Below are 23,803 nucleotides of genomic sequence, written 5' to 3' on the forward strand. Positions count from 1 at the left end.
CAGCTGTGCTCCAGAGACCAGGCTGCTCCAGGGGGGAAAACCGACATAAAACCCTAAAGTTCTGTCTCTCCCATGTGTCCTTTCATCTTCCCTCTATGTCAGGAGGCTGGTAGGTGAGATTATAGTCTCTTTCCCTGCACCAATGGCCAAATCTTAACCCACTCCCTCTCCCTTTCTCTGTCCTCCCAAATCAGCAATCAAACACCCAAGGCTGCAAGGCAAGAGCAGTCTGGGAACCCTTCAGGGGAAGACTTGGCAGCTCCTGTGGAATGCAGCATGCCAAGGGGAAGAAGACAACACAGAAATGGATTATCACACAGCTGAAGAAGGTGACACAAAGCTTCCGACAGAACGTGAGAACAGTATTCAAATACAACTGTAGGTATTTTATCTGAAGAGATAAAGATAGAGCTATGTGGTAGAGGGGCAGCATTCGGTACCTCAGACAGTCCATGTGGATGCACTGGGATGCTTTGTACTCTCCTTGGCTGTCCTTCTGAAACCCAATTTCCTGATACATATTAATTCCATGAGCTGCTGCTCTTGCTTCCACAAAGGGCCTGAGGAAAGAGGAAGCATGAAGAGAAGGAGCAGAACAGCCATTTTCCTGCATCTCTAACAATGGCTCCACAATTGCCTTGTTACAAGACACCTAATGATTTTTTTCTTTTGATTTATCTCTGTATAGACTTCCAGGTAGGACTTGAAACAATCTGGTCTAGTGGAAAAGGTGTGTCTGTTCATGGCAGTGGGGCTGGAACAAGATGGTTTTTCAAGTCTGTTCCAACCCAGACCATTTTGTGGTTCAAGAGGCAAACCTGCTTGCTTGTATCCTGCATCTGAAGGCAGAGGTGTGTAGTCCCTCTCCTCCTGCTTCCCCACGCTCACCTGCACACTTCTTCCCATATCCCCCAGGTCTCTTTTGACTCTCTCCCTGCTCTCTCATGACTGAGCTCATCCATATGCTGACATTCCAACATTGCCAAGGGTTTAAAAGCAGCTCAGGCAAGTGGATGGGACTCTTCAGAAAGTCCTACTGCCAAGCCAATGATCCAGGCTTTGGTGAGGTGCAGGACACGGCTGTTCCACATGTGGCCACATGGCCTCCCCACACTGTCTGAGCTATGGAAGGATGTTGAGGATGGAACCTGACCTTGCCCTCTAGCAAAGGTGACACCTTGCCAGTTTAGTCATCATCCCTGATCTTACCAGTCAAAGAAGTCACCATTGTATGTGACAATGATGGTGGGTTTGGTCTCCTGGACGTGTTCAAACCATCTCTGGATTAAATGAGCCTGTGATGAAACAGAAAAGATGTGCAATTTAAGGAACTTCACCTCCTCCACAGGGAGGTGGTGGATACCACAGCTTGTTCTACCCTTCCTCTTTCCTCTGCACCTAGCCCAAACCTGATCTTTCTCACCCTTATTCCCAACAAGCAACCCTGCAGGACTTACTGGGTTCCCCAGGGAGTCAATCTGCCAGGGAATGAGGTCTCTGGCCAAGAAAAGCTCCAGGCAGGTAAAACTCTGCAGAGTAGAACTGACTTACCTCATCTGGTTCGTTAAAGACACAAAATGGACCCTCATACTCTGGCTTGGGAGTAAACTCAAAGTCTTCAATGTTCTCTGAGACAATCTCCCTGTTTGTGATCAGGTAGCCCTGAGGAGGTGACAAGGAGACTGTGAGGAGGACTGAAGTCACAGACAACTCAAAAATACTGCCCGAACAATGGGATGCTTTTCTCTTGAAAGCCAGAGCTTTTATCAAGGGGGAACAACATTTTGGGACTCATCTATTGAAACATCATTGACCATCGGAAAAGGAGGCCACAGAGAGACAACATAGGACACCAGTGTTGTCTCTCTCCTGCAGAGAAGCACCAACAACCTGGGCTGAGTTTATCAAATATCACCCAGACATCAATGCTATTCCCACAGCCACACACCATGCAGCTGGCAGCATGACCAAGCCTGGAGACAGCAGGATTAGAGGGGAATGCTGGGCTGCTTCCTGGCTTTGCTGCCCAAGCCTGAAGGAAACCATCCTGGTATCCTTACCTGCCCATCAATCATGTAGGAGATCATCATGATCTGGTCTGTGTCTGCATCAGGAAACTTCAAAGGGAGTTTGGTTGTTTCAATATCAAAGGCAAGAACAACAGGATCCTGGGCAGGACCAAATCCATTAGAAAAGATTCCGGAGCTGACTGAAAGGGTGGTTCCCATAAAACCCAGTGTTGGTCCAGTAAGTGAATCAGAATGTCCCCATTAATTGTTTTAGTGCTTTATCAACCCAAAAATCACTACCCAAGCCCAGTGTTTCCCCTGCCACCACGGTTTTACACTGGAAGCAAATCAGACACCAGCCTGTTGGGGCAGAACATCTGCCCAAAAGACTCACCGGCCTCTCCACAAGGTCATCTCGGCGGGTGATTTCAGGGGGGTAGGTGTTGCCCCGGTATCGCACATTGTACCAGTGAGCCTGTGGAGAGATGAGGGTGGGCAGTGCATCATGGCAGGGCCACATCCCCATATCACTCTGTCCAGCTGCCGGGGATGAAACTGTGGCAATCACAGGCAGCCCAGAAGAAAAATTCAAACTATGGCCATGCATTAATCAGGTAACTTTTCTGTGTGCCATTAAATAAGAAGCCCAGCAGAACAGAACTGAGCTCTAGACATGACCTCATTGTCACCAATACTTTTGTAAAGGTGTTGGAGAGAAAAAAACTTTTCTGCACTTCAGGAGAGTGACTGCGAAAGCAAAGCTCACCACATGGATCTTCAGGTCGATGGAAAGGCGAACATGGTAAGGCACATCATACTCCCGCATATCCACAATGTTGTCCATCTGGTTGGCAATTTTCTTTGAGGCTCCTTCCTCATCTGTGCTTAGACTGCCCCCACTCAGAGCACTGCAAGAGCAGAGAGAAGCAGCCACCTTGCTCATGTGTCACACAGAATCACTAAGCTGGAAGAGATCTTTAAGGTCATCGAGTCCAACCCAGCCCTAACATCTCCAACTAAACCATGGCACTGAGTGTCACATCCAGGCTTTTTTTTTTAAACACATGCAGGGATGGTGACTCCACCACCTCCCTGGGCAGACGATTATAATACTTTATCACGCTTTCAGTAAAAAACTTTTTCCTAACTTCAAACCTATATTTCCCTTAGCACAGCTTAAGAATGTGTCCTCCGTTTCTGTCAGTTGTTGCCTGGAGAAAGAGACCAACCTCCACATGACAACAACCACCTTTCAGGGAGTTGTAGAGAGTGATAAGGTCACATCTGAGTCTCCTTTTCTCCAGACTAAACAATCCCAGCTCCCTCAGTCGTTCCTCACAGGGTTTGTGTTCCCAGCCCCTCTCCAGCCTCGTTGCCTCCTCTGGATGCGCTTGGGCGTCTCAACGTCCATCCCAAACTGAGGGGCCAGAACTGGACACAGCACTCAAGGTGTGGCCTCACCAGTGCCGAGTACAGGGGAAGGATGACCCCCCCTAGTTCTGCTGGTCACACCATTGCTGATACAGGCCAGGAGCCATTGGCCTTTTTGGCCACCAGGGCACACTGCTGGCTCATGTTTAGTTGGCTGTCGACCAGTGCCCCCAGGTCCCTTTCTGCCTGGACACTGTCCAGCCTGTAATGTTGCAGGGGGTTATTGTGGCCAAAATGCAGGACTCGGCACTTGGACTTATTAAACATCATCTTATTGGACTCTGCCAGTCCTTCCAACCGATCTAAGTCTCTCTGCAGAGCCCTCCTACCTTCCAACAGATGGACACACGCTCCCAGCTTAGTGTCATCTGCAGATTTACTAATGAAGGACTCGATGCCCTCATCCATGTGGTCAATAAAAACATGGAACAGAGTTGGCCCAGCACAGAGCCCTGAGGGACACCACTGGTGCCTGTCCCCAGCTGGATGCAGCACCGCTCACCACTCTCTGGGCCGGCCATGCAGCCAGTTCTGAGCCCAGCACAGAGTGCTCCTGGCCCAGCCGTGGGCTGCAGCTTTTCCAGGAGTGCTGTGGGAGACAGTGCCAAAGGCCCTGCTGGAGTCCAGACACATCCACAGCCTGTCCCGCATCCACCGGTGGCTCACCTGGTCATGAAAGGAGACCAGGCTGGTCAAACACAACCTACCCCTCCTAAACCCCTGCTGGCTGGGTCTGACACCCTGGCCATCCTGTAAGTGGTGCATGATGACACTCAATATAAACTGTTCCTTTACCTTACCAGGTACCAAAGTTGGACTGACTGGCCTATAATTACCAGGATCCTCCTTCCCACCCTTGGGAAAATGGGCATCATCACATTTGGCAGCTTCCAGTCATCTGGAACCTCACCAGTGAGCCAGGGCTGTTGGCAAAAGCCGCTGTTGGAGAGCGGTTTCACCAGCTCAACTGCCAGCTTCTCATCACCCTGGGGTGGATCCCATCTGGTTCCACAGACCTATGAACATCCAAGTGGCTCAGCAGTTCTCTGACTGCCTCCTCCTGGATAACAGTGGCCCATTCTGCTCCCTGACACCACCTACCAGCCCAGGAGAACAGTTGTCATAAGGACAAGCCCTCTTTTCACTAAAGACTGAGGCAAAGAAGGCATTAAAGACCTTTGCCTTCTCCCCATCTGCAGTCATTAAATTCCCTCCCTGCATCTAGTAGAGAACCAAGGCTGGTCTTACCCTTTCTTTTGCCATTAATATATTTGTAAAACCATTTTTTATTATTCTTCACAAAAGTTGCCAAATTAAGTTCTGAGCTTTGGCCTCTCTAATTTTTTTCCTATATGCCCTAGCAACCCCCTTAAATATTTCCTGAGATACCAGATCCTCATTCCAAAGATGATACATGCTCTTTTTATTCCTAAATTCCTTCAAAACCTCCTTGCCCATCCAGGCTGAATGTTTGCCTTGTCAACTCATCTTTCAACACACAGGGACAGTCTATGCTGTGCCCTCAAGATCTCTGTTTTGGGGCACACCCACCCATCTTGGACTCCTGTTTCCCAAGGAACTCTCTGAACTCTATATAATTTCATTATCACTATGCCCCAAACAGCCACCAATCACCCCATCTCCCACCAGCCCATCTCTTCTTGTAAACAACAGATCCAGCATAGTCCTTCCCCTGGTGTCAATCTACCAGGGACACTCACTGTCACAGGTGACACTGGCAGCAGGAGTCAGGGACAGAAGACAAACAGAAAGTGTTGGATTATTTCTGTCTTGATCACAACTAGAAGTAGGGCTGCCCATTGCCTCTCTGGACCCTTTCATGGGGAATGAGCAAACTATTTGAAAGGCAACCAGAGATACCACTACATCCCATCAGCTCTGGGGCCTCTTAATGTGCAGCACAGAGCTGGAAGAAGCACCCTGAAGATGTGTGGCAGAAAGGCATAGCAGGATTCGGACCCAGGAAAGATAACTCTGATCTCAGCTGGGAAATAATCAAGAGGGTCTAATTATTAATTGGGTGGTAAGGCACTAGCACAGATTGCCCAGAGAAGCTGTAGCTGCCCCATGCCTGGAAGTGTTCAAGGCCACGATGGACAGGGCTTAGAGAAATTTGGTCTAGCGGAAGGTGTCCCTGCCCTTGACAGGAGGGTGGAAGAGATCATCTTCCAACCCAAACCGGTCTGTGATTCTGTAGAAGTGCTGTCCCAGCAATGGCAACCTGGTCTAGAAGAAAATGTCCCTGCTCATTGCAGGTGGGTTGGACTAGACAACCTTTAGAGGTCCCTTCCAACACAAACTACTCCATGGTTCTATGAATTATTAACATGAGAGACTGACTGAGTCCTTGCAGGGAGCTCCCACCTCGATAGCATGGTCGTGTAGACATCACTCGCCTGGTCCTGCTCCCTGTTTTTCCTCACAGCAGGAGAGATCTCCTTCCGCACCTTCACCAAGTCCTCCACCGTGTTGAAGGACAGCTTGATGTAGTTCCTCTTCAGGCCTACCAAGTGGTTTGGCTGCAAAACAGCAGGAGAAGGGCAGCTCAGGGATGGATACCATGAGAGAGGGGTGGAAGGCCAACAAGACCGATACAGGTGGAAGGATTGGCCAAAAAAGAGATGCTGATGGGTGCGACAGTAAATCACTGAGGAGAGATTCTGGTGGGTGTGTCAAGAGCAGCAAGAGCCCAACCAGCCCTGCTGCTTGTGCAGGCACTCACAAGTGGGATTTACCCAGGGAAAAAGAGGAAGAATGGGTTGAGCATGAGCAGCATCCCTCTCCTACAGTATATTTCTTCTTTCAACCACTTTCATTCTAGAAATTAAAGTCCTGAACACATTGTCTGAAACAACAAGATGTGTTCAAGGAGAGGAACGTAATTACTGCTGATAAGCAATTAGCCATGGCAAACACATTTCTGAAATGCCACAGTACCAGGAGACTTAAGTCAAGCATACTGCTTTCTCTCTCTACTCATCCCTTCCTACATCACTAGACCTGTGCAAGGTCCAAAAAAAAAAAAAAAATGACACAGAAGGAAGGATATAGACCAGGTCCAAGTCCTCTTTGGGGACAGTTTCCAGCTTTGCAATCTTCCCTTGGAACTTCTTGGAGAGGAAGGAGGACACTTCCCGCTCACAGCCCTGTCAAGAGACCCTGGGGTTTAGCAGTGCATCTCTGTCCTTGGGAGGAGATCATCCCAAAGCAGGCTGCCCAGGAGGTCTTGAGCTCCCCAAGATGCCATCTCCTTTCCTGGGGAGCTCAGCCCTGTCCCTCCTCACCTTCTGGGTGGCAATGTAGAAGTAGGGCTTGTAGGGTAGGGCCACCTAGGAAGGAGCAGACAGACAGTGGTGACAGGTTCTCTCCTGGGACACTGCACCCACTTGTTCCCCCGGCACCCACCTTGAAGCGGCTCCCATCCTCCTGGATGAAGTAGTAGTCTACTGCGCTCACTGACTGCCGGTCCTCATCCAGCACCTCCGTCTGCCCATGGGCACCAAGACTCAACAAGATACCTTCATGAGACTACCCCGGGACCCCACCACGGAACCTTTTGCCCCCGGGGCTTACCAGAAGACTCCGTGTGGGACTTCCCCCCCCCCCACCCCGGGTAGTGCCAGGCCAGGGTAGTGCCAGGGAAACATGGGAGACCCGGTAGGGACATTGAGTCTCCTCCCCCGAGTAGGGCCGGGGTCTATCTGTCGGAACCGCCTCGCTCGGCCCTACCATGGCTCTCCCCAGGGGACCTCCTCCGCAGCTCCCTTTGAGGGGTACCTCCGTGGGACACCCCCCACACCCCGGGCTGTATCGGGGGTCTCCCCATACGACTCCTGCCCCCAGCCCTACCGGCCATAACTCCGTGGGACTCCCATCCCTGGTACGGCTAGGGTGTCTGTGTGGAAAACCCCTCCCCAGGCCCTATCGGGGGATTCCTCACGGGACGCCCAACGCCCCGTCTGTTGCCTGCTCGCCTCCCGCCGCGCCGGCCCGTACCGGATGCATGTTGATGAGCCAGCCCGTCCGCTCACCGGGCTCTTTGGGCCGCTCGAAGCCGAACAGCGCGTCCAGCCGATCCGTGTGCTGTGCCCGCTCCAGGCGCTTGAGTGCAGACAGCGCGGGGGCATCGTCACGGCCGGACCCGGCGCCGTCCGCCTGCTCCCGGGGCCCGCCCGGCCGCCGACCCCGCCGCGCTGCCTCGGGCTCGGCGCCGTCCCGCAGCCCCATCCCGGCCGGCCCGGGCCGCGCCTTGGCGGCGGCGCGCAAGGAATTTCCCGCGCTGAGCCCGGTTCTCGCGAGAGCGAACCCCTTACGGCGCCCCGTGGCGAGAGCACCAATCAGAACGCGGCCCCGCCTCCCCCGTGGGCGCATCCCACCAATGACAGGCGTAGCTCTCCCCTCTCATCCCGCCCCGGCGCGCGCCCCCTCACGCCCCTGCGGCGGCCCGGGCGGAGCGGAGCGGCGGCCCTGAGGCCGCTGCGGCCGCTGAGGCCGCCGAGGCCGCCGAGGCTGCTGAGGCCCCTGAGGCCCCTGAGGCCCCTGAGGCTGCCGAGGCCGCTGAGGCCGCTGAGGCCGCTGAGGCCGCCGAGGCTGCCGAGGCTGCCGAGGCTGCCGAGGCTGCCGAGGCCGCTGAGGCCCCTGAGGCCGCTGAGGCCCGCGGGCTGGCCCCGGCTGGCCCCGGCTGACCCAGGTGTGGCTGCTGCTTTCCCCTTGCGGATTCAGGTAGCAGCGAAGCTAAGCGCAGGTCCCAGAGTCCTAAGTGGTATCTAACAACAGGTTAACCACAAGTAATATTCTAACAAGACGTGCAGGTAAACAAGCAGGATATCAAAGAAACGCGCGATAACGGGGCAAGTAAGATAACAAACTCCATCAAGAGCAAGATAGCAAGTTCTAAGGGCACTTGCAAACTGCAAAATTAGCTAAAAACAAGTTAGACTGTAAAACAAGAAGCACCAAGGCATGTGCTGAAGATAGAGGTAGAAAGTTCAAATGTGAAGAAGCCTTCATCGAAAAACCACCAGAAGACTGATGACCACCACAGAAGAACTGATGCATGCGGCAAAAGCAACAAACTTGCAAAACCATGACAAAGCTTTATGCAAATGTGAGTGTGCTAATGAAATCTTGTAATTGTGACATTTCAGGGAAGGACTTTTAAAATGTAACTGAAAGCTACAGGAGATTTAAGTATTTTGGCAGAGAGTTCTCCCTCACTCCCAGTGCTGACTAAACAAATACCTGCTCTGTAGCCGTCTGACTATGGAGTTTTATTTTGTTGCCCAGTTCAAGAGACACACAGGTCCCAAAGACACAGACATGGATGCAAACACACGACACCCAGGACTCACAGGCACTGGACACACAGATGCCCATCTACAAGGTGCTGCTGTCATCAGCACCTTACACAGGACCTTTATAACACCCCAGCCCCCATTCCCACACCCCTCCCCATGCCTGGTGTCCCCCCAGTTCACATGTTCATCAGTGGCAAAGCCCAGGCTGATCCTTCTGGAAGGGCCAATTCCAATTGATTTCTGGATAGGCCATGGATTAGTGTGTCCCCTTGGTATAGAAAATCCCTTCTATGGAAAGCCAGTGTACATAAAAGAGACAGAGTGTTGGAAATTATACAAGGTTTAACATTTTTTAATATAACTTCAGTCAGGTTACTTCACCTTTGTCCAGGGGAAAGGGAATTGAAGTTTCTTTTCAAATGACTCTGTTTCACCAGCTGAAAACTGGTGAGTTTAACACCTACATAGATTGGGAATAACCAGCAGACACAGATACAAGCAGATAGACAACCTTCAACCCCAAACGCTGCCCCCTGGCATGGTCAGAGACACCTGGTCTGAAAAAGACTGATAAGAGAACCAAGAAATGAGGACCAAATTGGCGTCAGAGGTGAAGAAATCAGTAAACAATAGGAAACCAAATACTAAGAACTCTGTAACTTGGGACCAATGCACATTGGACCAATGAATTTCTATGAGGTTTGACTGTATAAAATATAGGGAAAATCTAGTAAAATTTATGTATCATATAATTATTTTCTCTGCATATCTGGGCAATATGTGGGTGAAATTTCTGTTGCACATTCTGGCCAGAATAAAGCAGTGCCTTCACTCTCTGCTGTTGTTTTGTTCTCTTAAAAGTTTTAAAGTTTTTCTAAAAGTTTTTTATGCTTTCTGATGTTTACATATTTCTACTAGAGTTTTTATGCAGGTTCGTGTAAATAATTACTGTTTTGCATTCTTCTTTGTGGGAAGAAGAGAATTGATGGACTGTTAGTTTGACCAGTGTGGTTGGAGAGGTGAAATTTCACCCTCCAATCCACTGTCACTTTTGGGATTCTATGTATTGTGGAGTTAAAAAATAAAACTCTCTCTTGTAGCACTTCATCTTCCTTCTTTTACTACAACATGTGTGTGAGAGTTATTTCATGTTGTAGTGTGACACTCTGACACTAAAAATGGTTCTTGGAGAGTTTTTTGTTCTTGCCGGAGTTTCGGTGACACATTCATCCTTTCTATTTGACCTGAATTCTGAGGGTGCCAGGGGGTATGGGGGTCTCACTGAATCTCAAAGCAGCCATAATCCTTTGAAGGATCCCTCCATAAATGAGTTGCCCTATCCAAGTCCACTGCCTTAACAATCACATATTCAGAAATCATTTGTTAACTGATAAAATAAGTGATCGGTTAAATCTGTCAGATGAAATAGCTGAAGTGGCTAGAAACACCTCTGGCCATCCTGCCAGCTGACATACCACTACCAGAGGATATTTAAACCCTCTTGTCCAGGGCATCTCAAATACACCTGACATCTCTGGAAGGACTGCTAGCCTAGGGTCACTCCCGCACCTTGCAATCTCCTTTGTAGTCTGGCTGTTAACTTTAGCCAGGCACCTCTCAATAGCTCGTTTTGCTAAAACAAAAAAACATAAAGCAGAACATCTTGAGAAAGGTCTCTGCTAATCCTAGAGAGCGCCAATTACCCCCCATGGAGTTATTTTAGCATTTGCAAGGTCAAAGCTCCTGGCATTCACTCTTTACTGTCCTCTGTAAATCAGTTTTTCCCTTTCTTCTTCCCCACGACCTTTCATTATCTCCAACTCTTCTGGTGGGAAAGAAAGCAGCAGCATCATCACTACCTCCCCCTTCCCCTGGCAATGGTTGAGCCACAGGGAGTAAAGGGAGGATCCCGGAGACCTCTGCCAGAAGTTCTGCCTTCTGAACCTCTCCATTGGCCCGTTGATCAGTTGATCACCTGTTGTCTCTTCTGAGTACCCTGCCTGATGTCCCCTAACATGTATTATTTCCACCTCTTTTGGCAAATTCACCACCTCCAATAGGCAAGTTATTGAGCTCTCATGAGTGGACTATTTTTTCCCTGCAAGTTAATGAACATCTCTCTTCCCAGTTTTCCAAATTCAGGTACCAACCCACACGCATACTTTGAATCTGTAAATATTCACTACCTTTCCTTGATACACTTTGCAGGCTTTTATTAAGGCATACAATTCTGTGGTCTCTGCTGAATGTGCATGGTAGCTTCCCCTCTTCTTGCAATTCCTTTCTTTTTACTATACCATATCCAGAAACTTGTTTTCCTCCTATTACCCTTGAAGATCCATCAATAAACAATTTTCCCCATTTGGCCAAGGAGGGTCCTGTAAATCTTCCCTAGCTCGGGTGTGGAGATCATGACTGCATACAGTAATGAGTTTCCTTTATGTTTCCTTCCTTGGGACCAGTTAAACAGGAGACTGGGTTAAACCCTTACCCACTTCTCAATTCTAAACCCTCCTGTTCCATTAAACAGGTCTCATAGTGTAACAATCTAGTGCTGGTCATCCATTTAGAATTTGATGCTAGACTTTAACAATCCCACCATCAGTTACCATCAAAGATGTGGCTGCACAATTCTGTAGACAACAGAGCCTTAGTTACTATTGGAGGAAATAGTGGGCCTGCCCCCCTTGCAAATGGGTTAAATGTTTGAGCACTAGAATTCCTTTGGCCCTGTTTAACATGCACATACAATTCAAATTCCTTTTCGGAGTCTGGCTAAAGTTTTACTCTTTCTGGTGTCCATACCACAACATTGGGGCTATCTGAGTTTAAAAAGTCACAGAATAAAACGTCCTTAATCCAGGTCCTGCAATACCCTATTGTTATAGATGAGTAATGCAAAGGTTGACTCTCACAATTAAAGAACAAATATTACTTGGATGTTAAGAGAAGTTTTGTAGATGTATAGTTGTGTTCCCCCCCGCCCTTGCATTGTTATCACAGGGTGGCCTGGGCAGTCAGGACATTTGGGGAGGTTGGCTTGTTACTATGGCAACACCTGACCTCCAGTCAGAATGTAAGAACTGATCTTCACCACTGGACAGCGAAGAAGGGGTCGATGGACGAGACTTTGGGAGGGGCTAAATGGTTAAGGGTAGAACATCCATTGTGTGGATGAGCACATGGTGATAGAATCCTTTGCTCCCAGCTCTGTATTATCTTCTCTACTCAGTCTTCTGTTGTATTTTTTATAAGGTTTTCTAACGTTGACTCGGGTAGGGGGTGTGGGTTGGAGACAAAGAGACCACTCACCCCGATGTTCATGTGGCAACGAGAGAGTTTATTCTCAAGCCCTTCCTTATAAAGGGCGTTTGAAAAACCCGGTCTGGATACTTTCATTGGTCTGATCTCTACGCCCCTTCAGATTCCGGCCTGTGAAATGCCTGCAGCCTTGGGAGAGATGTCAGTCAACCCAGGGGCTGGTACATTTACACGGTTTTAGCCAGCCTGCACTGTGACACATGGCAGCAATAATAAAGGTTTAATAAATTATTATTAAACCTTATTAATTAAGGTTTTAATAAACCTTCTAAATTTTTGAAAGTGAGTATCATTTTTCACACTATTAATCTTAAAAATTGTCACAGCTCCCCTTCAGTCCTGGACAACAGCACCTCTATGATTCCCTGTAAATTATTAAAGAAATATGGATATTGATCTAGTAGTGATATCCAACTGTGACGGACAAAAACTCTCTAACTGTTTAAAGTTAGAAAGTGTATGTTTATTAGACTCCAGGGAGCGTGTGGGATAGCTCCCAAATACACACCGTGCCTTTCAAGTGATTACAGAGCCCTTTTATCCATACAAGTATTGAATACCCAAAATGCAAATACATTTCATAATTTTGGTACATCCCATTCCTCGCTTCATATGCTAATTACTCCAAAAGCTATTAAGTATGTGTAGTTTGTCCCTTGAAATGGGTCGGTGTCCCTTTCATGGGGATGGGTCCCAAAATGAGGAAGTAAATGAAGTCTTCCTCATTCTGATCTTTCTACCTTTTCAATGCCAATATGACAAATGAACTCTTGGTAGAACTCCCATTCCTTGTCTTCACTTGGTTTCAGAACAGAGGAGGCCCACAATTGTCTTATGTTCCTAAAAGCTCTTTGTCAGTTTCTATAATCTTTATTAAAAACCCAGCTAACTAAACATTGTGTTGACAAGCAATCAATTATTAGTTAACTACTAACTCTTAACTTCATCAAGGCCTACTCATTTATTTTAATTAACTCTAGTAAGGCTTATCTCTAACTAAAATCTTCGCTCCTTTAAAATCTCTAAATTCCTTAAAGTTTATGTTTCATTCCCCACTTCTTCTTTGGAATGAGTAAATTCTTTTACTCAATATACAGATTCTTCTTCATCTGCCCAAGACATATATCTAGAGTCTCTCAAGACTAAACCATATGCTTTTGATAGTGAAGTTAGGGCCGTCATTCATCATATCATCTTCCAATTCCAAACAAGTATCACATTAGACAAAATCAAGCTTATACTAACTAAAATAAGCAACACAATAATAGGATTAATTAACATATTAAGTATGTTGATTGCTGTCGGTGACCATCCAAAAAGCACATCCCACCTATGATGAGACAAGTGTTCCTCAAATAGTTTAAAAACTCCTTTGATGGTTTATGTGTCATGGTGTATAGTAATTAAAGTCTTTTTCCCTGCGTCTCTAGTCCCTTTCAAAATGTTTCTCAGTTCCTGATGTTTTAACAACTGAGCAACTAAAGTCAAATTCATTCCTATGGGCACGGGCACTATTTCTTGTACAGTAATTAAATTGGCTTTTATATACTGGTGTGACACTACAGGTGCCTGATATGAGAAGTCACATCCCACAATTTTGACAAAATTTCAGACACACAGATTGAACTGAGTGTCATTCATGCTTAGATTGTCTATCATTATGGTGGAGCATGCTGTTCTGAGACAGACACAACCTTGTCCTACATATACAAGCAAAGTTGTTTGGTTACCTGAATGCGTTTCAAAGTGGCAAATGCTTTGGTCCGTATCCAAACATGTGTCTTTATTACCTTCTAATGTCCCCTCACATATGTACCCCAGTTGTCTCCTCACAGAACAGGGCTCTAGGTTGATGGTTTGCCACTTTCCTCCAACTTCTCACGCCCATGTTCTGTGTTCAGAAGGATATAACACAGTCCCCTCATGGTTTGATCCCAGGGGAACTATAGGATGAATTAAGCTCACTGATGCATTATGTATTGTTAAGACAAAGGCTGTTACTTTACTTGTCATAGGGTTATAAATGAAATTGACCAAAGTCCACCAAGCTTGCAGTTCCTTTTCTATATCGGATGCAGTATCCCAAACAATTTTATGGAGTTCAGCAGGGAATATTCCCTCCCCGCCTTCTCTGATCACTGCAGCAGCTACTGACTGCATCCATCGTTGTGCTTGAGTACACCCAAGAGCTAGCGAAATGTTTTCACTGGCTGTGCCTAATGCATTAATTATTACTTTATGGTCTTGCTCTTCAGTGTTCTCCCACTCTGGTAATACTTTGGATAAATTCCAGTGGTTCTCACCTAGTGCTAGTAGGGAGGATTGTAAATGTTGCTGTAATTTAACCCAGTTATTCCCCACTGTGGTTAATTTATTCATCAGTATTTCTGAATCTATGGTGTTTAGCACTCCCAGTCCAGTCCCTGCAGCCCAGTGAGATCCCTTTTACTCCTAAAGTTAGAGGGCATTAGTTTTTGAAGCCAAATGGTCCAGTCCATGAAAAGATTTCTGAGAAATGGGGCACTCTGGCCAGATGTCCAAAGCATTTACCTGTATTCCCATTTCTACTTGCTTCAAAGACCATTCTGGATTGACCAGAAGTCTCTTGATTCCTGTTTTCTTAATAGCGTACAGCCCAATTCTAGTAATTGTAGGAGCTATAGGCTGCTCCTCTACTTCTGGGATAACTGGCCTTGGAGTAGTAACATTTTTCTTTTGTGTTGGTGGGTAGTTCTAGTCCTGTTCTTATGATGTTCAGTACACACTTGAGTGATGTTAAAGTCAAGATCATACCCTCTTATTGTGCATCCCTCTACTTTTAGTCTAAACTCAGGACATTTACTCAAATATTTGTCACAGCATTCAGGGCTAATCGGAATGAGTTTCATGGGTGGTTGGTAAGCCTCATGGAACCCATCTTGCACAAATGCATAGTTACATCCCCAAACATTTCTCCCTTCCCACAAACGTGCATTTGTAACTTTTATAATCTCATTCAGGGCCCTGCGAGAGTGGGGATCATAGGCCCTTCCTTGACACCAATATATTCCAGTTACGTTGTACTTGTGTGGTATTGTATTGGCTCCTGTTACAACTATGACAGTGGCTATAATAGTTACGACCTTCTCCATTATGTCTATAATTTCTATAGGTCCATTTATTCGCTGTCCCAGCTGAGCTTCAGCCTCAGTTTGTTGTCGCCTGGTGTCACTTTCCAGACTCTCTCAGGAGTTTTCTTCACTCGGGAGTGATGGTTCCAGGCCTTTTGTTCTTTGATCTTAATTGCAGTAAAGGTAGTGAGGAGCACCTGGAATGGTCCTTCCCACTGCGGTTCCAGGCTTTTTTCTGCAAAAGACTTAACATATACATAATCCCCAGGTTGTACATCATGTACTGGACCATCTAATTCTCTGGTTTGAGTTCCAGCCACATATTTTTCAATTTTTCTCAGTTGTTTATTCAGGGATACCATATACTTATGTAGGGTTTCCTCCCCTGCTTGTGTTGGTGTGGTTCCTTCTTGAACCGTATATGGTGTCCCATATAATATTTTAAAGGGGCTCAATTTTTCTTTTGTCCTTGGTTTTGTCCAAATTCGCAGTAATGCTAATGGGAGAGCTTGGGGCCAAGGTAGGTTTGCCTCTTGTCCCAACCTTACAATCTGTTGTTTAATCAAATGATTAATCTTTTCCACTTGGCCATTCCATTGAGGATGATATGGGGTATGTAGCTCCCAATCTATCCCCAGGTGATGGCTAATTTGTTGCACAATTTTGGAGATAAAGTGCAGCCCTCTATCTGAGGATATGGTGGCTGGAACTCCAAACCTCGGTATTATTTCTTGCAACAGTGCTTTGGTTACCCCTCAGGCTTTAGCTGTCCTAGTAGAAAAAGCTTCTGGCCAACCTGAAAAGGTATCAGTTGATACCAGGAGGTAACGATATCCCCCCTTCCTGGGTAATTCTGTAAAATCGATTTGCCACTGATGCCCAGGTCTGCAACCTTTCCCAATTTGTCTAACTTTAGGCTTTGGGATGTTTTTAGGATTAGTTCGGAGGCAAAGGCTACACTGACGAGTTACTTGTATTATTGTACCCTGTAGTTTCCTAGCTATACGTTTTCCTTTCAGATGGTTACACAGGGCATCTACTCCCCAATGTGTTTTTTCATGCTCCTTTTGTACTAATGACTACAACAAATAGGAAGGCACTACAAGTCTCCCTTCCTCTGTTACAGCCCATCCTTCTTGACTATAATTTGCTTTTTCTGCCTTAATAAGTTTCTTATCCATTTTATTGTACACTGGTTTACCTTCAATAGAAATCTTACCATCTGGGTTCAATGTTGCTTCCACTGTCTCCTCAAATACCTCACCTTTGGCTGCATCTTTTACCTCTCTGTCCGCCAGCATATTTCCTTTTTCCAATTCAGAGCTCACTTTTTGGTGTGCCTTAATGTGCATGATGGCTACCTTCTCAGGTAGCTGTACTGCATCTAGTAGTCTCAGTATCTCTTGTGCATGCTTAATATTCTTCCCTTGTGAATTTAGCAGTCCTCTCTCTCTCCAAATGGCTCCATGTACATGAACCACCCAAAATGCAGACCTTGAGTCCGTGTAGATATTAATCTCTTTTCCTTTTGCCAACTCTAAGGCTTGAATTAAGGCGATTATTTCAGCCTTCTGTTTAGAGGTGTTTGCTGATAAAGGTCCAGACTCTATTGCCTCTCTGCTTGTGGTAACCCCGTGTGCCTTTTTCCACTGATGACATAGCTGCTTCCATCAGTACACCAAGTCTCAGCACCTTCAAGTGGGATGGCCTTCAGATCTGGACGGCTGGAGTAGGTGGCTTCAATGGTCTCCAGACAGTCATGGATCACTGGTTCTCCCACACCTCCACTGAGAAAGGAAGCTGGATTCACAATGTTAGTTACCACCATTTCAACATCATCCTGTTCCACTAGTGTAGCTTGGTACTTTAGAAACCTCTGTGGAGAGAGCCAATGTCCCCCTTTTGCCTCAAGGACTGCAGACACTGTGTGGGATACTAGCACAGTCATCTTCTGGCCCAGGGTGAATTTGCGTGCTTCTTGGATGTTCACTGCCATTGCTGCAACAGCTCTGAGACACCCTGGCCATCCTTTAGCTGCCGTATCCAGCTGTTTGGAGAGATAAGCCACTGCTCTCCGGTACGGGCCTAAGTTCTGTGCTAGTATTCCCAAGGCGATCCCTTGTTTTTCGTGGGAAAACAGGAAAAATGGTTTACTCACGTCTGGAAGTCCTAGAGCTGGAGCTGACATGAGGGCCTTCTTTAGCTGGTCAAAAGCTTGGGTTGCTTCTTTTGTCCACTGGAGATCTCTGCTCCCTTCCATGATCAGGGCATCTAGAGGCTTAACAAGTAACCCATAGTTATAAATCCATAGTCTGCACCACCCCATCATGCCTAAAAAGGTTCTCAGTTCTTTCACTGTCTGGGGTCTCGGGGTCTGACATGTTGCTTCTTTGCGATCCTGGCCCAAGGTCCTTTGTCCAGCACTCACTTCATAACCCATCACCCATGATGACAGCCTCACCGGGTGGAACCTTCCAAAAAGAAAGGAAGGCTGCTGAGTGATGGACGGGTCCAGGGGCAGGGTCCTCAGAAGGGCTACATTTCAGGATAAGAGGGAACGGAGGATTGACATAGGCATGGGAGGAGGCAAGGGAGGGCAGGACCACTTACATGGGGGTGCAGGACTAAACCACTTAACAAACTCAATAACACAGTGCAACACTGCAACTTTATTTGAATAACGGGAGAGAGGCAACTGGGGTACATGCCCATGGGGGTTTTCCTCTCTCCACGTTTTGGAGGATGCATCCTCCTTTTATCCTAAACTCTTGGCTGCATGTTGCCCTCTTCCCTTCCCCATTGGTTGAGGTACTAGGAAAGTACAGCCTTCCTGAACCACCTACCACATATCCCGCCTTGAGCCTGTCATTTTCACCCAAAGTTCAGCAGCTCCAGCTTGTGCGGACCCATTTGTCTGATTCAGGAGTCACATCTAACCCTAACCCAACTCTGGGCTCTGTAACAAACCTGCAACTTGAAGCTGATGGAGACAATAAGACTCATTTCAAAGACATTAACACCAATACTTTCACCCATCAAATTGTTTGTAAAGGAATTAGTACACATCTTTCCTATCACCTTCACTGCCTCTCTTGTCGCCTCGCAGTCAGCTCTGTGTCCTCTCTGTTCCCATCTTCCTCCTTTAAATAGTACATTCTTGTTGCACTGAGGTTCTTCAACCTTTCCAGGAGCAGATACACACTCATAGACTGTTTCCACAGTGTTGCAGTTTAATAATGGTATACCCCGATCTAGTGTTTGCACTGAAACATTCCAAATTATGCACCTCCCTGCGGCTGGCTGGAGAGGAGAACTGGAGGCACAAAAGGTAAAAATGACAGGTTGAGATGAGAATAATTTACTGGAAACAGCAATTAAATAAGAAACAGAACAGTAACAGAAACAGAATTAATAACAGAGTGTACAAGATGGGAACAATTCACATGTGAGTGCTCACTATGTGGAATCTGATGTTATCCTGATCACAGGCTTCACACTACATCACCAAAAGAGACCCCTTCCCCTACCCTGAGCATTATATGAGGTGATAGAGAATAATCCCTATCCTGGCCATGCCCCTTGTGACTACTGCAAAAATTAACCCTGTCATGGCTGGAACCAGGACATGCAGCAATGTGCTCTCCATGTGTTTCAGAGAAGGAATAAATAAAATATAATTAGAGGCCTCATTTCAACCCACAAATACACATAGAGGTGGGGAGCATGTCACCACTTCCCTGAAGCTCCTTTGAGCTTCCCAAACTTGCCATCTCTGCTTAGGAAAGTCTAAATTTTACCTGAGCGTGACCCAAAAATCTCTTTGTAGATCCTTGCAGCCAGAACAGACTGTCCTGCCCTGACTGGCATGTCCAGCAGCAGCAGATTTGGATCAGTGATGGCATTCAAATGGTCCAGAAAGGAACTGACTTTATGGATGTGAAAAACGGGATTTAAAAATTTCCTGCTGGTTTTGTTCTGAATGTGCAGCAGTTGCTATTGAGTCAGACTTTCCCTGAAGATGCAGGGACCTGTGTGTCTTTGCTATTTTTTGTGGGTGTGTCACCTGGGTCCTGTGGAGTCAGGTTGCCTGTTTGCTCTTTCAGAGGATTTTGTTCATTTTGGGTAAATAGGCTGGAGAGAAGTGAGGGAAATGTTTGATGTTGGGTTCATATCAACATCTGCAGTTTGCTGTGGCTTGTGCATGAGGAGACATCTTTGCAGGCAGCCTCTGGAGCAGCAGAGGCTCTGTCAGGGGGACAGACAGGTCTAAGGCATCAATCAGCACTGGATTGTGAACCAAGGTCTCTTCTTCTAGTAACTTCTCAGCAGGTGTGACACTGGCTGTCCTCTGCTGGCATCTGAGTCAGCCATGCAGGGCAGGGCTGAGACTGGATGGTTCAGAGGACTTATTGCTGCTTTGCACTGTGGATTCTGGATTAAAAGGTCAGGATTTGGGTGCTGGTAAACCTGACTGTCCTTCAGCAGCAAAAGAAATCACAGAATCATAGAATGGTTTGTGTTGGAAAGGACTTTTAAAGGTCATCTAGTCCACACCCCTGCCATCAGCTGTGATATCTTCCACTAGGCCAGGTGGCTCCAAGTGCCATCTGACCTGGCCTTGGATACTTCCAGGGATGGGGTAGACACAGCTTTTCTGGGCACCCTGTGTCAGGGCTTCTGTCTTATTTCCACTGAGTTGTCACCTGGGATCACGTAGAGGTGAAAAGCTGGAATTGCACCACCAAGAAGCTCATAGGGAGTGAATTTAAGGTTGAACATAACCTTCTCCAAAGCACCCTGGGCAGTGAGAAGGTGGATTCTCCAGGACCCCAAAGCAAGCTGTCAGTCAGGGTAGCCTCTCCACGGTCATCTTCCCAGATTTAAAGTGGTCTGTAGAATATGGGCTGGTGTGTATCTTCTGCAAGACAAACAGGCAACAAGGTTTTTATAAGTTTATATCAGGCTGCCCCTTCTCTTTGGGGCTTTAGCAGCAGAAAGGGAACATGTCCATACACAGTGAAATGTTCTGCTTTAGGTGCCATGTGTGTCTTGGGTTCAGAGGGCATTGCAGACCTTTGGCAGCCTTCCTGAGGGCTCAGAAGCTGGCAGATCTGAAGGTGGCAACATGAGACCATGAAAATTACCAGACTTCACCATGCAGTGTCCTGCTTGCAAAGCTCACACACCACATACTGGGATGCAGGTGGGTACTGTGTGAGTCCCCCTGGTGTTTGATCACATCCAGAGATGACATCCCTAGGGATGACTGGGTCAGAGGCTCTACTGATGACCAGTCTCCTGGGTTATCTCTGGAGCACTCTTTGCTATTAACCTGGCAGGCTAATATAATCAGATATAATAGAATAAGCTAGCTCTGACCTCTTGCATTCCACCCCAGAGTGGTTCAGGTGGTGGGCACAGCTGGCCAGGTCCTGTCCTGGTGGAGCAGAGCAGGGACAGCCATTGCCATCCACAGCTGTCAGAGGAGAAAAGGGCTGGAAACTCTCCCAGCGAACCCAGGTCTGACCTGCTGGACTGTGATAGTGTCCAGAGGTAACCATAGTAGCTGGGAGGAGTGTGCGGGCAAGGAGAGGCTGGTGGTGTGGAGCTGGAGCTTCGGAAGTGAGAGAAGGATGAAGGATGCTAAAGAAAAGCAGAGGAACACACGGAAGAGCAGGGGACTTTGGAGGAAAGGGAGAATTTGGACCTGTCTGGAGAGAGGTCTCCAAGGAGCTGGAGGGGTCCTGGGAGGTTGACAGGCTGAAAGATGGTGGATTGGAACTCCCACTCCCAATCCCGTGGCTGCTGTACCTGCGAGGTGAATGAAGTGGGGGAGATGCACCATCTGCACGACACCAGGCAGTGTGGAAGAGGGATCTGGTGGGCATCTGGTCAGCCTTGCTCAGCTGCCTGTTTCAGGTGTATCTGTAGATGGCAGTCCCTGCTGACCTCTTCCCAAAGCTGAGGCCTGTGATGGAGTACTGGAGGTCACCTGCACCAGGGAGGAGGCTCTGTAGGAGGGAGGGGTGACTGGCTTCTGGAAAGAAGCTGACAGCTCTTATCAGGTGAGGTACCTCAAAAAGTGTTAGGTTATCTCTGGAAGATATACTTCTGGAAGATCCTGCAACACACATGTAGCCAGTTTGGGTCTGAATGGGGTGTTTTACACTGAGTGCTGCTTGCAGGGCTGTGCTGGGAAGCACTACACAACTTGGCATTGAAGATCAGAGCCTTGTGGACATCACTGACATCAGTGAAAAAAATCATTGACTGGAACTTCCTATACCCTGAGACCTGAAAGAAGCACTGGCCATGCCTGAGACTCACCAGCTTTTTAATACAGATCTCTGTGTGCAGGCATATGACCCACTTGAGCCTGTGCCACTAGAGGGAAGTCATTGATTCATCCCTGCATCCCCTGGGCAGGAGAGCTACTGGGATGATCATGCAGAACCAGTTCCTGGAGCTCCAAGCTGTGTCTCACCCACTGTTTCTTAGGTTATATTTCGCTATTGGAAGTTCCAGAGGGGGGAAGTTTCTGTTTCCCAAGAGAGCTGTTTCCCAAAATGTTGGTTGCTCACTTTTTTTTTGAGTAAAACCTGTGTTGATTTCACTCTGCCTGGGTGTAGCAGCAGGGAGGAAAGTGGCCACAGGTAGTTGAAATGTTTAGTGAGAACAAATTAGGGATGTGAGCAAGTGGAATTTGCTTTTCCAGGAACTTAAAAAATGGTGCAATGTGTGTTGAGTTATTGCAGTGAAAGCGATGAGACTCACCTGGAGGAAGAAGAATTGCTGTGAGTAACAGGTTCTTAAGGCACATCTGACCCTGCAGGTGACAGCCAGAATCAGTCCCAGGTTGCCTGCTCTTTGTGTGGGTGTGACAGTGCCTTGCCAGAACTGGCAAAGGCCTGAGCTGCTGGAGGCAGGAGGAGAAGCCTGAGAACATGAGCAGCCTCCCCAGCACCAAGTGTGGTTCAGGCCCTGTTCCATGCTCCTGCAGGATGGAACCAGGCTGGCATGGGCACTGAGCCTGCCTGGTCCACCATCAGGGTCTGTCCCTCTCTTGGGATCGAGGGCAGGTCCTGCCAGCTGATGTGGTGCTACTGTGGCAGTGCATAGCGCTGGACCCCCCTCCACAGTGACCCATGTGCTACAGTCCTGACTTCCCCCAGCCCTGCAGTACTCCTTCCTCAGGCACCTTAGCTTCAGGTGAGACCTTCCCCCTGTGCTCCTCGAGAAGCATCTCCCAGAGGTGTGTGAGGGCCGGTCACCAGGTCCTCAGTCTGTGTCTGGAACAACAGGAAGACTTAATGCCTCATGCTTGTGAGAAGAAGCCGTCCTACAGGAATCTTCACCCAGCCTTCCTGATCCCATTAGCTGCAGAAGTCCCCTTGTGTACTCTCACATGTACTGTGACTTCCATGTCCTCCCCCATGACCTTACAGCTCCAGCAGCCCTGCTCACCCGGCTGTCAGTGAGGACCAGAGCATGACCTGACCTGATGATTCCTTATCTTCTCACACCTCCCTGGTGCACACACAGCCAGAGCCACCTGGTTCCTTCCCTCCTACCTGTTCTCCTGGCCAGGGTCCCTCTCCAAGAATCACCCCGATCTGCACCCACTCCCCCTTGCCCCTTTGGACAAATCTTCACTCACCTTCCCCAGCCCACCCTGCACTTACCTGTTGGTATACGGCACAAAAACCAGCTGGAGGTGATTTCACAGTGCTGCAGGTTCAGGTCGTTCACCATCTGCCTGCTGTTGTAGTGTAGTGTTCCTGTTTGGGCGGCCTGGGAAGAGCCCAGTGCCTGGAGCTCTTGCACGGAGACACCAGCACTGTGGACGTTCTGTTCTGCAAAGTCCTGATGAAAATGTAGAACTGGCCAGGGCTGTCAGCCATGGTCTGCTGCTGTGCCATGGCATCTGTCCCAGCCATTCCAGAAGATCCAGGGCTCTGGCTCTTTTGCTTCCTAAGAAACCGAAAGCACCAGGGGACATCAGGGCCCATTCTCTGTCAAAGTGCCTTCATGTCCCAGCTGAGCACTCTTTCTCCTGCCCAAGGCCCTGCCTGCACCTGCTCTGTCCCTGGGCTGCTCCATTTTCACAACCTCTCTCCCTTGCTCCCTTCCCTTTCTGCTTCTGCCCTACCCGACTCCTCTTCCAGGACTTTCCAGGGGAAGGCAGGGCAGGGCTGTGCAGTCAAGGGCAGAAGTTTTCTTGCAAGGAAACATTGAAACAGAGGCTGCAAAGCAGCCTGAAAAGCAGGTCTGGGGATGCCAGAGGCTCCACCACTGGGTTATGGGGTCACCTCAGTGTCTGTCCATAACCTGTTCCCTGCATCTCCCTGGCCTCCCAGCTTGTGCCTGGGCTGGGCAGTCTTCACCTGCCCCAGGCTGCATGGGCCACCTCCTGCCCTTGTCTCTGCTGCAGTGGCATGATGGGCTTTAAATCTGGGGTGGTGGGAGGTAAAGGGTTGCAGGTTGTCATCTCCTTGAGACCTACAGTGAAGGTTGAGAGCTGAGTGCAGCACAGTGGGCAGCTGCCTGGCACTGCTGGCACGGCCCTGTCAGCCCCACAGCAAGGCACCACTGTCCCACTTGTGGCAGACCTGCA

At 48.1% G+C, this 23,803-nt stretch overlaps 1 protein-coding gene and 1 long non-coding RNA gene across 4 annotated transcripts in view; both read right to left on the reverse strand.

The window, feature by feature from the left end:
• Positions 1–7,749, reverse strand: part of POLE (DNA polymerase epsilon, catalytic subunit) — a 35,335-nt gene extending 27,586 nt beyond the window's left edge. For 2 of the 3 annotated variants that reach the window (XM_030285531.4, XM_072935991.1), the window contains exons 1-11: positions 7,458–7,749; positions 6,867–6,947; positions 6,746–6,790; positions 6,515–6,607; positions 5,826–5,980; positions 2,776–2,917; positions 2,404–2,484; positions 2,061–2,168; positions 1,552–1,662; positions 1,210–1,295; positions 441–560 (exon numbers count right to left, since the gene is read on the reverse strand). In XM_030285531.4, coding sequence (XP_030141391.4) covers positions 441–560; positions 1,210–1,295; positions 1,552–1,662; positions 2,061–2,168; positions 2,404–2,484; positions 2,776–2,917; positions 5,826–5,980; positions 6,515–6,607; positions 6,746–6,790; positions 6,867–6,947; positions 7,458–7,688 — 1,253 coding nt within the window. In that variant the 5' untranslated portion in view covers positions 7,689–7,749. The remainder of the gene's footprint in view (positions 1–440; positions 561–1,209; positions 1,296–1,551; positions 1,663–2,060; positions 2,169–2,403; positions 2,485–2,775; positions 2,918–5,825; positions 5,981–6,514; positions 6,608–6,745; positions 6,791–6,866; positions 6,948–7,457) is intronic. The other variant, XM_072935992.1, reaches the window with a different exon arrangement.
• Positions 7,750–12,520: 4,771 nt separating this feature from the next.
• Positions 12,521–23,010, reverse strand: LOC140685158 (uncharacterized). The gene is made up of 4 exons (XR_012058426.1): positions 22,872–23,010; positions 18,987–20,107; positions 18,268–18,502; positions 12,521–17,467 (listed from the first exon to the last, which is right to left on the reverse strand). It is a non-coding gene; the product is annotated as an uncharacterized lncRNA (long non-coding RNA).
• Positions 23,011–23,803: the final 793 nt, after the last annotated feature.

The sequence above is a fragment of the Taeniopygia guttata genome, chromosome 15, assembly GCF_048771995.1.
Source record: "Taeniopygia guttata chromosome 15, bTaeGut7.mat, whole genome shotgun sequence".
In the NCBI taxonomy this organism is placed as follows: domain Eukaryota; kingdom Metazoa; phylum Chordata; class Aves; order Passeriformes; family Estrildidae; genus Taeniopygia; species Taeniopygia guttata.